The 15,285-nt window shown below is 36.2% G+C and overlaps 2 protein-coding genes across 2 annotated transcripts in view; both read left to right on the top strand.

The window, feature by feature from the left end:
- The window catches only part of LOC107602602 (single-stranded DNA-binding protein 3-like), an 83,470-nt gene extending 76,027 nt beyond the window's left edge, over positions 1-7,443 (top strand). Inside the window, exons 10-17 of the mRNA XM_016295145.1 lie at positions 2,313-2,377; positions 2,504-2,549; positions 2,791-2,826; positions 3,574-3,628; positions 4,170-4,240; positions 5,088-5,166; positions 5,281-5,309; positions 7,282-7,443. Of these exons, the coding sequence (XP_016150631.1) occupies positions 2,313-2,377; positions 2,504-2,549; positions 2,791-2,826; positions 3,574-3,628; positions 4,170-4,240; positions 5,088-5,166; positions 5,281-5,309; positions 7,282-7,443 (543 nt within the window). The remainder of the gene's footprint in view (positions 1-2,312; positions 2,378-2,503; positions 2,550-2,790; positions 2,827-3,573; positions 3,629-4,169; positions 4,241-5,087; positions 5,167-5,280; positions 5,310-7,281) is intronic.
- A 6,240-nt stretch (positions 7,444-13,683) lies between these two features.
- Positions 13,684-15,285, top strand: part of LOC107602620 (zinc finger protein 622-like) — a 6,704-nt gene continuing 5,102 nt past the window's right edge. Inside the window, exon 1 of the mRNA XM_016295159.1 lies at positions 13,684-13,791. The gene's annotated coding sequence lies outside the window, so the exon portion shown is untranslated. The remainder of the gene's footprint in view (positions 13,792-15,285) is intronic.

The raw sequence follows: 15,285 nt of genomic DNA, 5'->3' as shown, positions 1-15,285 counted from the left end.
AAACAATAATATAGTGCTCCAATCCGTTCTTATAATAATGACATAAAATACAAAGCACTTATGCAAGCGATTGCCCACAGCTAAAGTTTAGCTGCTAAACTGTGAACACTTAAAACAATAATTGTGGATACGTTAGCCGAGTGCTAACATGACTAACTGATGAAACAATACAGTTTGTAAACCAAAATATGTCTACTGTAATGTTTGAAGAACGACAGACAAAAGACACTGTCTTAACTTTTAATCAGAACGCAGAACAGCTGTATCACAGGCGCAGCAGCCTAACTAACTCCCGCATTAACCCTATAACTGCCGGTGCAGCAAAATAAACAGCAATTTCACAATGATTATAAAGTCTGTGTGCTACACTACATTCTTTATTATTAAACAAAGTAATTAGAACAACGTTAGTCTCCATTAATCGACAAATTCTTAGGAAATAGTGGGTTCACAGCGAATTATCAGAACTACTTCAGTAAGACGGTAATATCGTGCTTTACCTGGAAACATAAAGCTGCACTAGGTATACATCACATATTAGCACAAAAACTTGATATTTTGAGCACTCAACTGAAAATGTACAAGTATCAATCGTACTTACAGGTTGTGGTTCGGAGAGCTTATTAGTCCAAATTAAGAAGATTAGAAGTCGACGAAGATAAAAGCCAAGATTAGAGAAGCAGTTCTTGGTAAAATGACATGCACACAACAAAAGGTTCGAATTGTATTTCTGTGGTATCCTTGAACACAGCGTCTTCTCAACATGATGCAAACACACTAACAAGTAGGGATGGGTGTATCGATCCAAAGTATCGATATATCGATACTGACGCGAGTATCGAATGTATCGATACTCAAACAAAAAATATCGATACTAAGGTGTGTTTTATTTACCAGTGATTTTGTTAATTTAACAAAAAAAAAAGAATGTGTACAATATGCATTGAATTGGACGAATAACCTTTGTTAGCGAGTAATTGTGTAGGATAGAACTATTTTCCTGCTCATCTGGACACGCAAATGTTGCAAGACAAAACTAATCAATCACAGAGAGCATTCACTCACATCTGACAGTGCATTCAAACAGGGCTGCTTTTCCCAAAAGTATCATAAGAAAGCATTAAAGCTTTTGGGAACGGCAGCCCTGAACAATGCTTATCAGAGGACAGAAAAAAACATATGTTTGACTTATTTCACAATAAACAAACTGAAATTGTAGCCTACATAGTTTGTGCAATTACAGTTATTTACATTGAACGTCGAAAGATAATATTGATCATGTTCTATTCTGTAATGTTAATAGAAATCATACACTGTCAGAATAAAAAGGTTGCATTTTATGCATGCAACAGCCTGTCACTGGCAGTCCCTTATGAAAATGAACCATGGTTTTACTAAAGTGACCATAGTTCAACTGTAGTATTTGTAGATTTGAATCATGTGTAAACAAAAAACATTTGAACCATGTGTAAACAAAAATATAACCTAATAAGTTACAATTAAGGCGTATTGAATGTTAAAATGCGTTTTAAACAAAGTTAAGTGGTTATCATTAGCCATTTTACTCTTAGTAATTTAATAAATTTCATAATTTAAAAGTTTAGTTCAGAAGTATCGAATCGGTATCGATATCGACGATACTGCCTTGAAAAATATCGGTATCATATCGAAAACAAAATAAGTGGTATCGCCCATCCCTACTAACTAGCAGAAGTGTTTGTGGGCAGGTCAGACTCTGTTTGTATGCGGGGATTATGCAAATGTGTTACCCAGTGACGTATACCGGTAACAGGCAAAAGATTCGTTAAATATGACGACTCGTTAAGGCGATTCAGAATCGACTCTCTCTTTTGAGAGACAATATCTTTATTTATCATGCACTTTTTTGATTAACAACTTTGCAGATTGTTTTCATTTAAGGATAGCTACGTTATAAACGAGATATTTTTCAAAAACCCATATGACCTGCTCTTTAAATATATATATATACATATAATAGTTTATATATATAAATATATGCGTGTGTGTTTTAATAATTGTAATAAATATATTTGTATATAATTACATATATCGTTATAATTATTTGAAAAGGTTTTGTTCGTTTTAATTTTAAAAACCATTTATTTATTGTAATCCATATATTAGTAAATAATATAATTCTTATATATGCAGTTATAATTATAATTTTATCTAATTAAGTAATTTATTTATAAACACAGTGATAAAGGTTTATACTGGATTCCAGATTTGAACGGTTCCATTAAAAACGATTGTTGAAATGTTTGTGTTTTTGTTTTCTTTGTCCACTGTAGAACTATGGTGGTATGAGGCCTCCTCCCAACTCTCTAGGTGGTCCAGGCATGCCCGGAATGAACATGTGAGTCCTTCAACATGAAAACACTCCCTTTCCCCATTTATTTAATCCTGTTAAATCATGTTTGTTAACTTCCTTCTGTCTCTGTTCTGTATTTCTATCCTTTTTGGCCCTCCCTTCACGTTACAGGGGTCCTGGAGGACGTGGCCCGTGGCCAAACCCGAATGCTAACTCGGTACGTTCATACATACGCTGTTGTCTGCATGTAGCTTGGTGGCTGCAGACAAAAACGTGACATTCATTATTGCTACGCTGTCCACACAAAATTAATATGGTTGCACCATGATACAGCAATGGTTTCAGATTATATATGAAAGATTATCATATGCATAAATCATAGTATTATTATTATTAAGTGGTGTAGTTTAATTCTCATCCAAGTAACTGTATTCATATTCTTTTGTTTGGGTTGACAGATAGCATACTCCTCCTCATCTCCAGGCAACTACGTGGTGAGTACCAAACTTTAGTTTACTTTCTGTAGTATATATTAATTGTCTTAATGCATGAAAAACAGAAACAATTTCCAAGCTATCTTCATAATATTTCATCAACTTGCCCTGAAACTACTTTCAGTTTTGGATGATGTGACATGCAGGGTATTGGTTAATGTTAACAAATAGCTATTTTAGCATTATTTTATGCTACTCTTATAGAAAATGAAGGCTTTCCAAAATATTGGCAGTAGTTTAACACAGTAATGTAGTTTTGTTAATGGATCAGAGGTTACGGTAATATGCTCTCGAGGGTGATCAATCAAAAACCTCCTGAAAAGTGTGTGCCAGGCATGTTTTAGGAGAAAAACAGTCTTCTTAAAATAAAATAGTTTGCGAATGCACTTTCAAATTGACCACTGCAGAGATTTTTAGCTTTTTTGCCTCGCCGTCTTTTAGCTCAAAGGAAAACTGCAAAATTTAGTCTTTCCTTTTAGAAACTAAAAGCATAACTAAGCAGATGTTAAAGTTTCTAAATGTATTGATTTTACTTGAGCAATTACTATCCTGCTTAGTTTTGCCGCTAGCATTGCCTCTCTTAAAAGTAAAATATCTGCACATTAGTCAAAGCAGCTCGATGGCTCCCCTGTGCCTAGTGTGTCTTTGTTTAAAAACTGCTCCTCTGGTAGTTCTCTGATAGTACGGCAGGTACTATTACACTCTGAGAAGCTAAACACGGGTTTGTGTGCCTGTTTCCTCCCTCAGGGTCCTCCAGGAGGAGGTGGTCCACCAGGAACTCCCATAATGCCAAGCCCAGGAGGTACAGTAGATCTGTTCTGTCGCTCTCCCTTTTGCATATCATTCACACACTCGCTCTCACCTCGCCTCTATAATCGGCACAGCCGGAAACAGTACGTGTCTCTCCAGGAAAGAAAGATGCTCAGCACTTCACAAACACCCTATTTAACACCCTCCTCCCTCCTTCCCTACCCAGCAGCCAATATCACTGCAAGGTTACCTGCATTTCCTCTGGCAGGAAAACAAAACATGTGATCAGCTCCACCCCTCCCACTTTGTTAATGTAATTCCAGTCGGCATGCTTGTGTTTGTGATGTTGAAGCAGAGTTTATAGGTGTGAGCGGTGTCTCCCTCTCTCTTGCTCTCCCGCTCACACAAGCCATAAATTATTAAAGAAACACATTTATTATGGTGATTAATCTCATCCAGCCATGTTCTGTATTGATCTAGTGTGCTGCTAAAGCATTGGTCATCCATATATGCTTGGAAGTGACTCTTGGTCTCTTATTTTGGTGAAGTTGTGCTGGTCTCAGAAGCAAACTTTCTGCTCTCTTCTCATCTAGACTCCACAAACTCCAGTGAAAATATCTATACGATGATGAACCCTATTGGACCAGGAGGAAACAGACCCAGTGTATGTATTACCCCCATCTAGATATGCATTTACTAGAGTAGTTATACTACCGTTCAAAAATTATTGTCAATAGCTGGTTGATAGATTCATTGATTAATACAAAATAACAGCATTTTATTTAAAATGTAAACCGTATGTAACATTACATTTGCCTTTACCTTCAATAACTCCAAATATTTTAACACTAGTGTAAATATCTCTCCACTTAATTATTTTTTTTAATATTTGTGATGCATTTCCAAAACCACAGCTACACTTTTTGATTCCCAAACATACTACATTTGATTATTTAACAGCTCTTTGGAATACTTGATTCTTATTGGTCAGTTGTGGCATTTAGCAGCCAAATGTTTGTGCATCCTGACTGCTAGAATTGATTGTTGTTTGATTGCCTTCATACTGTAGCTATGCTAGTTTCGTGTGTGCTAGTGCTCATATCACTCCATGGTCTCTTTCTTCTTACATAATACTACGATTTGAACTCAAATCAATATTTAATGTCCAATTATTTATTTACTTGCTTAAGTAGTCATGTAATAAGCTTGATAATGTTCAGTCATTCAGTCATCATCACAAAATAAACCCCTTCAGTGTGATTTAAGACCTGTCTGGATTTATTTGTAATAATAAGTGCCTGATTGTACATTACGCTTTATTTATATTAATCCTAAATGTCACATTGTGATCATTGTTTTCATAAAAACGCAGCCATGCTTTTAGTGAAATCAAAGGGGACATGCTCATCCTTTTTAAATTAATGTTTATATCTCAGAAGAAGTCTTATGTTACTCAGGGCACTGGATGCAGGATGGTTGGTTGAACGTGATTGTTTCTCTGTGTTTCTCAGTTCCCCATGGGTCCCGGTCCAGATGGCCCAATGGGCGGCATGGGTGGCATGGAACCCCATCATATGAACGGATCGTTAGGTAAGCTTTAAAACGGCACTGTTATTCAAAATAATACCGATATACTACTTAAAAAAAAATCTCAAAAGGTGTTTATTTAATAGTATTAATATATACTTTATTTATTTTTTTCAGGCTCTGGTGACATGGATGGGTTGCCAAAGGTAAAGAAGGGTTTTAGTGCCTGTTTACACCTGGTCATTTCATGCGTTTTTGCTGATCGGATATCTATCTGATTTGTTAAAACGTTTCCATCCAGTCGTCGCAAAACGGATATAAATCCGATCTTCAATTCCCACGCTATATTTAAAGGGTTAGTTCACCCAACTCACCCTCATGTCGTTCTAAACCCGCAAGACCTTACGTTCATCTTCGGAACACAAATTAAGATATTTTTGATGAATTCGGAGAGCTCTCTGACCCTCCCATAGACAACAATGTAATTACCACTGAACGTAAACAGCGTATGCTATTCTGTGTCAGCTGCGTCATGCGGATACGTTTTCGTTAAAACGTTTCCATTTACACTTGGCCACATAAATGTGTCGTCGCAAAACGGATATAAATCCGATCTTCAATTCCCACGCTATATTTAAAGGGTTAGTTCACCCAACTCACCCTCATGTCGTTCTAAACCCGCAAGACCTTACGTTCATCTTCGGAACACAAATTAAGATATTTTTGATGAATTCGGAGAGCTCTCTGACCCTCCCATAGACAACAATGTAATTACCACTGAACGTAAACAGCGTATGCTATTCTGTGTCAGCTGCGTCATGCGGATACGTTGTTTTCGTTCAAATCAAAGCGTAAACAACGTAGAAAACGTATCCACGTGACGCAGCTGACACAGAATAGCATAAGCTGTTTACGTTCAGTGGATATTCTCGTTCAGTGGCTATGCATACAAAAGGTATTCTCGTGGCTTCGTAAAATTACGGTTGAACCCCCGATGTCACGTGGATTATTTTACAGATCTCCTTGCTATGCTTCTGGACCTTGATCGTGGTAATTACATTGCTGTCTATGGAGGGTCAGAGAGCTCTCAAATTCCATCAAAAATATCTTAATTTGTGTTCCGAAGATGAACTTACGGGTTTAGAACGACATGAGATGACAGAATTTTCATTTTTGGGTGAACTAACCCTTTAAATTTAACGAAGTTCACGTCAACGAAATCAAAAGATAATGTCACATAGCCTATAACATGCTCTCACACATTCATTATTTTAACATTTTGGGAGGAGTAACATTTACATATGTGGTTTCAACAACCAGATGCATGCACAGATTGTGAATCTGTGTTTTTTTTTCTTTGCTGTTTTCACATCTCAACCTGAGATGAACGAAGGTCTTACGGGTTTGAAACGGCATGAGGGTGAGTAATTAATGACAGAATTTTCATTTTGGGGTGAACTAACCCTTTAAAATACATAAAAGATAGAAGTTATTTTAAATTGTTACAATATTTCAAAATATCAATATTTGTATCGTTTTTAAGATCAAATAAACACAGCCTTGGTGAGCACAATAAACATCTTTCAAAAACATTTTAAAATCTTACCGACCCCAAACTTTTTACCATTAGTGTAGCTCCGCCCAGCATGCACTCAGAAGGCCACATCCACTGACCATGTTACTTACAGACCAGAATATCAAATCAATTAAAAAAATAAAAATAAAACTCTGAAAATGATTTGATTTGTAAGTGTTATTGATTCAGTCCTAGAGTGAGTGCTGGAAATGGCTTTTGCTATAAAAGACCAGCAGTTTCCTGGACAGATACTTTCCAAGTTTTCTGTCCTTTGGTTACTGCTTTGTCGACAAAATCATGCATTTTCTTGCTGTATTTTGGGACGGTGATGACATAACCATCTTGTATTTGCTCTGTGTAGAGTTCTCATGATCTCACCTCCGCTATATATCCCCCCCTCCCCTTTGTCTCTTTCCAGTATTCACCCAACATGACGATGAGTGTGTGATTTCTTCTTGTTTTGTTTTATTTGGGGTTTTCTTTTTCGTTTCGTTTTCAAACCCCCTCCAACCGCCCCGTTCCTTTTTGTAACCCCGTCCCCTCTTCACGTCGATCAACCCCTGGCACCCTCTGCCCACGGAACTCTGGCTTTTTCTGCACAGCCTTCTGGGATGTCCCACGAGCAGAGGACTCGCATGAAAGTGGCCCATCCCAGCTTGTGCAAAATGGCCACCGGCAACAGGAAACAGTCCCAGAGCCACAGGAAGAGCTTGTTGACTGAATCTCCCTGCCTCCCGGACTTCCTCTCTGGTTCAGGACACTAACGGGGCTGAACACACACAGGAAGGCAGGCACACACGCTTCACCGGGCTGCTCACTTTATGATCTTTAAGAACTCACTCCACTTTTGTGATTCGTTTTTTTAATCTTGAATGGATGCAGTCGTTTTTACAGTGGAAAATATCTGCACCTTTTCCCTCCATTTTAATGTGTAAATGCAAGAGGAAACTCTTTAAGATGGGTCTGGCAATGAACATTTTCATTATTCTGTGTATGTATTGTATTATTATCAATTGTTGATTTTATTTGTATTAATATTGTAATGATGGTTACTGATTAGGTTTTAATCTTTTTTTTGAAAGGGGCACATTGTATGTAAACCACCAATTTGGCAGAAAAAAAGCACACCTCCATAATGCACAATAACAGTGTCATGACTTTTGCAGGAAGTCTACACTAGGTTTTGTGTTTGCTGTGAAATCTTACCTCCCGCAGATTAAAAAGGTAACAGTACCTTTTCTTCTACGTCTCTAGTACACATCTATATACAGGAAATGTAGTTTCATTGTCCCTGTTGAGTGAATGTCTGAGGCCATGAGGCTCGAGGCCCAAACCAGCAGCGACTTTAACCTCCTCAGACCAGTCTGTGCATCCAACAACACGTTTTGGAGTCTCAATCTATCTGTAGAGAGGACGTGATGTCATACCAGAGCCGGAAACATGTGGTTATACAACTAACTAGTGCTAAACTTGACTCAAACACATGACAGATGTCTGCTCATCGTGATTCACAACTTATTTATTTGTTGTTTTCGTTCATGAATTGATTTATCGTGCACACGTCTCGCATGCGACCCATCAGGACATATTGTACACATGTAAATATGCCAGTCTAAGATACCTCCTGAAGATTTGTATCATTCTGTCCTTCGCCAGAGACCCACATGCTTTCCTTCTGCATGAATCTGAACAGTGTGTCTCTAGTCACATGACAATACAAATGAGGATCCTGTCGGCTCGGTGCTCATCATACTGGAGATTTTTTCGGGTGCAGGAATAGAGCCCTCCTCCTCAAACACATTTTGTTAAGTATGTGTTCTGTATTATGTCTAATCGTGGCTCCAGGGCTTATTTTTCTGAGTTTATGAGATGAGGGGATAGTAATAGGATTTCCAGGGACTACTGAATGAGGGATACATGAACTAAATGTGCTCACAGCCTGTGTGTTTCATAATATTAACATGCATTTTTTCATTTTGTCCTTTGCGTTTGGTGTTTTGCATTTTCTGTCGGTCTTTTAAAGGGATAGTCCATCCAAAAATGAAAATTCTGTCATTTACTTGCGTCGTTCTCGTTCCAAAACGTTTCGATTGCGATTTTGACTTGCATTGTAATTTTTGTCTATATAATGAAAGTCAATGGGAAATTTTTGGTTACCAACATTCTTCAAAATATTCTTAAAGAAGATGCTTTAATCTATCTTGTTAAAGAAGAATTTTGAAGAATGTTAGTAAATAAACCATTTTGGTTCCCGTTGACTTCAATTGTAATTTTTGGCCATACAGTGTAAGTCGATGAGAACGGAAACTGTTTGGTTACCAGTTCTTCAAAATATTCTTAAAAGAAGATGTTTTAATCTATTTTGTTACAGAAGATATTTTGAAGAATGTTGGTATAATTTTTGTTCATTCAGTCAATGAGAAGTGAAACTTTTTTTTCTTTCTGGAAGAACAATGCTGATAACTAAACTGTTTCAGTCTCCATTGACTTCAATTTAAAAAAGTTTTTTCATACAATGGAAGTGAATAGGAACTTGAAGATTGGTTGGTTAATAACATTTTTCTTTTAAGTTTATTTCAATCTGTCTTTTTAAAGATTCTTTTGAAGAATGTTGATAACTAAAATGTTTCGGCCTCTATTGACTTTGTCATTTTTGACCATGCAATGGAAGTCAATGGGAACGGAAACTATTTGGTTACCAACATTCTTCTAAGTATCTTCTTTTATTTTCCACTGAAAGTCACACAGGTTTGGAATTACGTGAGGGTGAGTGATTTTGGGGTCTTCTTATCCCTGGAAACAAAACGTGTTTTTGGAAGTAGGGCTCTGGAAGTAGAAATGGTTATTAGGGATCCGAAGGAACCGGTAAATATCAGAGCTAAATGCTAAAATCCTCCTGCTGATTACATACACACACATTAATCACACAGCACCTGTTTTTAAGTTCTCCACAGCTTGATGACACGATGTACACAGAGAAACACACATTTATACAGCGTCTATCTTATAGTATTACTTTGTTTGTTTGTAAATACTGTAAAATGCATTTTGATATCATTGACATGTTTTGATATTTCAGTCACTACCAATGAATACTACGAGATCTTAGGGGTAAAAAAAAATGTAAAGGAAGAACCCATGTTTGTAGTTAAAGAATCACCATTCTCTGTCTTTGACGCTGTACAGATGTACTAAATCATGCAAATGTAAAGTTTTGTCAGCCTCTACTTAGTAAACAACGTCTGAGCGCTCATGTTTTAGGAGAACAGGAAAGGAAGGGGTGTTTGAAGCGGTACCGTTCGCTCCTTGTAGACTAGACACTCACAGGAGGGATGTATGTGGAGGGCGAAAGCCTCTCGGACGTGTCCTCACTTTGCACTTTCCAGACAGCAGCCCACCTTTTAACACATTGCCTATGTGGACATACATGAACACTCTCTTTATGTGCAAAAGGGACCACACATTGCAAACTTTACTATGAAGGATTTTTATCTATTTCAAAAACAGGTTTAAAAACTTGTTCAGAGTAGGGATTTTAAAAAAAGGTAATAAAACGAAAGGAAGTGTCCTTCCTGTTCTTTTGAGATAGTGTTTTATAGGTTGCGGTCTCTTCTCCTCAGCCAGTCCTCTGTATGTAAACCACTCATGTCGTTGGCCATCTCTGTAATTCTATTGTGACGCTGTACGATACTGTAACATTAGCGAGGAGACTAGTTGCGGAGGGGCTTCAGATGTGGGAAAGAAAAAAAAAATCCTCCTCCACTGTTCTTTCTGACAAATGAAAAGCAGTATCGAGTATAAAGCAGTCTGTCTCCTGGGTTTGCTTTGCATTTCATGTTTAGGGTAGTTCGGATCCTTGTCTTAGGGACTCTTTCTGTCTTGTGTAGTAAATTAAGATGTTCTTTGTATGTTCCTTTATATTGTAAAGTTTCTTTTAGATTTAAAAGTTGCTTATTAAAAAAGGATGGAAAAAGTGCTTCAATAATGTATTTTTTTTCTCTCTCTTCGGTTTCTTTTTTCATGGAGTTGTTGCTTATTTTTTTGCTTGTCCCTTCGTTGTAGATACAAATTTAAGACTAATAAAATAACATAACCCCTTTTACCAAGACTTTCTGCTCTCCCAGCTCTTAATTTATTATTAAAACAGTTTATTTTGAAATGTGTGTGTTCTTTTTATGCGTCCTGTTCACTTCACCTGCTTTTGTAAACTACCATTTTTAAGTTTATTCAAGTCTCTTATGCTCACCTTTCACTGCATTTAGTTGATCAAAAACATTTATATTGTGAAGTATTATTAAAATAACTATATAATCTAATGTATTTCTAAAAAGTAATTTATTCTTATGATGGCAAAGTTTTCAGCAGCATTCCTGCAGTATTCAGTGTCACATGATCCTCCAGAAATCATTTTAATATGCTTATTTATTGCTCAAGAAATATTTCATATTGTTATCAATGTTGATAACAGTTGTGCTACTTAATATTTTTGTGGAAATATAGATTTTTGTCATGATTATTTGATAAATAGTAAGTTCAAAGAACATTTGTTTGATAAAGAAATACTATAAATGTCTTTGCTGTCAGTTTTGATCAATTTAATGCATCCTTGTTGAAGTATTAGTGTATTTAAAAAACAAACAAATAAATAAAAATACCCCAAACTTGAACAGTTCTGTACATCTGCAGTTAACGGGACATTTTATTTATTTATTTTTTAGCATTTTATTTTTTCCCAGTCAACTTACGGGTATTTCTTACACTGATTATAACCATTTTTAAACTATATGATATTTTTTTTTCAGATTCCAATTTGCATTTTATAGCATTTTATTATTGAATAGGTCAGTAAATTAATTAATTCAGACTTTAACATTGTTACAAATGCAAACATTGTTAAAAATGTAATTCAAACAAATGCACTTTTGCTCCTATTCATGGTTTCTACAAAAACAATTACACAGCAAAGCCATTTTCAACATCATAAAAATAAATGTTTCTTGAGCAGCAAATCAGTTTTGCATCACATGAATACATTTTCAAACAAATTTCAAAAAGTTGTTTTAAATTATAAAAATATTTTTTCAATATTACATTTTGATCAAATAAATGCAGTAACGGAGCTAAAAGAAGCTTGTTTTAAAAAACAATTTTAGAAATCATAATTATTCAGAGCTTTTGACCGGTAGTGTATATTTCTGATTCTTGCAAACATTGTGATGGTGTGCATGCTCTGAGGATATTTAACCGGCTGTGCTGGTGAGGTCTCCTCTGTCAGAGGTTTCTAGTTTCATCCTCTCTCTTGTCCCCTGAGAACTCGGTGTACGGCACCAACATCAATCTCTCTGGCAGGAAGTGCCTCTCTCGTGTAGCTGGAGAGGAGGGTACAGCCGTTATAAATCGCCACTGCTGTTCTCCTAGGGAAGAGTGTGAATATTAATTAATGCGGTGAAACAGTGACCCTTGGGCTGCAATTAATTTCAATTGAGGGGTGCCAGCGAGAACTCATACAAACAGCATTAATGCTATCAAGTCTCCAAGGTTGTGATGTCCCTGAGGTATAGAAATATTCCAACTGCCAGATTATGACTCTCGTGATGAAAAACAAAGTACTGATTGAAATGTCCCCTTCATACAGATTTAACAGTGCCAGGTGTGTATACACACTGCAATGGCTCACAATTAATTATTAAAAAGCGCTTTGAATTCATTCTTCAGACGTCTATGAGCTCTGAATCATGTTTAAAGAGGACTACACAAGGGCACAATATTTGTTCACAACAATTTCACAGGAATGTTCATTATCTCCTAAATGACCTTTTGTAATGTAGGGGAGAATAAAAGCTTCAGCCTTCAGGAAGCAGACATGCAGTTTGAAAGAGGCCGTGACACTTTGCACGGTTAACTGAAAAGAACATTATTTCAAACAGTATAGAGTATTACAGTTTGTTTTATTTTGATTTTTTTATTCGTATGGCTCACCCACATTAATTAAATACATGCAGTATTGATATTATGGACCATGTCTTTCATCTTTTTATTGCTTATCTTTGGTGGCAGTGGCTCATTCACAGGACATGGTGCCATTAGTGACTGAAATCTTCAAGATTTTTTTTCCCCCAAAAGTAATTATATCTGGCTAACGCTGAAGTTATTACCATGAGGGCTTTACCAATTTTAAAGGAACACAAAAACTGAATATTCCCTCTGATATTCAGAATAGTGGTCAACAAATACAGGGTTTTCATTTGGTGACCCAAGCCATATTCTCCATAAGGAGTATGAGCTAATGCCCTCGGGCAGGAGATATAGGGTTCCAATCTGTAAGCTGAAAAGATACAAATGTTATCTAATTCCATTATCTGTCAAATTATTGAATAAGTGATTGAAATTGTTGTGTGGGTGAGGGTAATGTGATGGGTAACATGTAATGTTGGTGGATTGTACAGGAATTATATGTTTTGGAATGGTGTAATTTTTTTTTTGGTATGTTTGATCTGCTCTCCCGGTTGCCTAAGACAAATTTCTCCTAAGGGAGACAATAAAAGAGAAACTTAAACTTAACTTAATATTAAATGACTACATCCAATCTTAAACCTGAACTAAAGTGGTTTACTGTCTGTCACAGAAGGTTATAATTTTGTATATTTGTACATTAATTGGTAAGTAAGTAGATTTGAGAATCATTTCTCCGAGTAAAACACACATTATAATTTAAATAAATAAATAGATAGATAAATAAATAAAGAAGACATTAAGCGTTTCATTAAAAACACAGCCTAGGCCTACATAGTGAAAACATACTATTGTAATTTTAATGAAGTAGCCTACAAATTAGGTCCGTTTCGCGTGGTTTATTCTAAGTAACCTTTCTGAGGTGCCCTGATATTACAATTTTTACCGAAACAGAAAACCATCTAATGACTGACTAATCAAAGAGTTTTGATATTTACACGAAAGATGGTGTTACCCAGAAGACGTGGTTTATCCTCCGTACCGCTGGGCGGCGCAGTGTCCGCGAGCGCACTTCTGTTCGGGGTCAAAGGTTGTTTCACCTTCGTGTTGTCAGTGCTGCGAGGCTGTAAACTTCTACTAGGGAGGATCAAATAAACCAAGTAAGATCACACTTTCTCATATAAGAAAATGAATTATATTGAAGGAGTTCTATAGAGATTTACCACATATTACTCTTGTTGTGGGTATACGCAAATATTACGTTATTTAATGGTTATGTTGCTATAAAGTAACTTTACATATGGTTTCACTTCAGTTGTTTAAAACGTTATGCTTTTATCTCTCATATGAGTGTGCGATGTTTATTTAAATAAATCTGTCTCATTTAATGTAGAAGACACTGGTGCTGGTAACATGCGGTGTAACATAACGTTACATCGGTTTAATGTAACTTACAGTAAATACAGATTTTGAGTCAAACAGTGCAATTGTACAAATGTTTATTTTCTGTATAAGAGGTTTAAGTATAGTTGTGACAAACACCTAGTTCAATAATGTGTTGAATTACAATAATTGTGTCAAATGTTATGCGTTTTATCTTGTATTTTTGTTGTAGATTTTAGTTGAACAACAACAACAACAAAAAGCTTTTCTGTGCTGTTATTTCACTGTTTATTAATTACATAATTTTGGACAAACAGTATTTCGATGTATTTTTTGACGTTTCCATGTACAAAATAAGTTCTCATCAGAGTTCGGTATAGACACTCCCATTCAAACACACAATAAAGCAGACAAACCTATGAACTGGTGTGAATGGAACAGAGCAACATTTTTGCTAATTAATACAAAATTACACAAAGCAAACCTTAAACTTTCACAACAGTAGCCTAAGTGTCTAAATTTATATTTAAATGCAGAAATAAGTAATTACGAAAAACGTTTTCTGTTCTCAGCACCTAGGAATTGCACAACCTTGTATATATGTGTATACAGGCATCTACAGGTACATCTAAAAAAAATGAGAATATCATGAAAAAGGTCAATATTTTTTGTCACTCATTTCAGAAATTGAAACCCATATATTATATAGATTCATTACACATAGAGTGAAATATTTCAAGCCTTTATTTCTTGAAATTTTGATGATTATGGCTTACAGATAATGAAAACCCAAAATTCAGTGTCTCAGAAAATTGGAATATTACATCAGATCAATTAAAAAAATTATATTTTAAACAAATGTCAGGCTTCTGAAAAGTATGTTCATTTCTATGCACTCAATACTTGGTTGGGCCTCCTTTTGCATGAATTACTGCCTCAGTGCGGCGTGGCATGGAGGCAATATGCCTGTGGCACTGCTCAGGTGTAATGGAAGCCCAGGTTGCTTTTTCAGCGGCCTTCAGGTCATCTGCATTGTTGGGTCTGGTGTCTCTCATCTTCCTCTTGACAATACTCCATAGATTCTCTGTGGAGTTCAGATCAGGCGAGTTTGCAGGCCATTCAAGCACAGTAACACCATGGTCATTGAACCAGCTTTTGGTACCTTTGGCAGTGTGGGCAGGTGCCAAGTCCTGCTGGAAAATGAAATCAGCATCTCCATAAAGCTTGTCAGCAGAAGGAAGCATGAAGTGCTCTAAAATGTCCTGGTAGAT

The sequence above is a fragment of the Sinocyclocheilus grahami genome, unplaced genomic scaffold (assembly GCF_001515645.1).
Source record: "Sinocyclocheilus grahami isolate Dianchi unplaced genomic scaffold, SAMN03320097.WGS_v1.1 scaffold331.1, whole genome shotgun sequence".
Taxonomy (NCBI): Eukaryota; Metazoa; Chordata; class Actinopteri; order Cypriniformes; family Cyprinidae; genus Sinocyclocheilus; species Sinocyclocheilus grahami.
The sequence above is the reverse complement of the archived record's forward strand: the minus strand, read 5'-3'. Positions and strand labels throughout refer to the sequence as shown.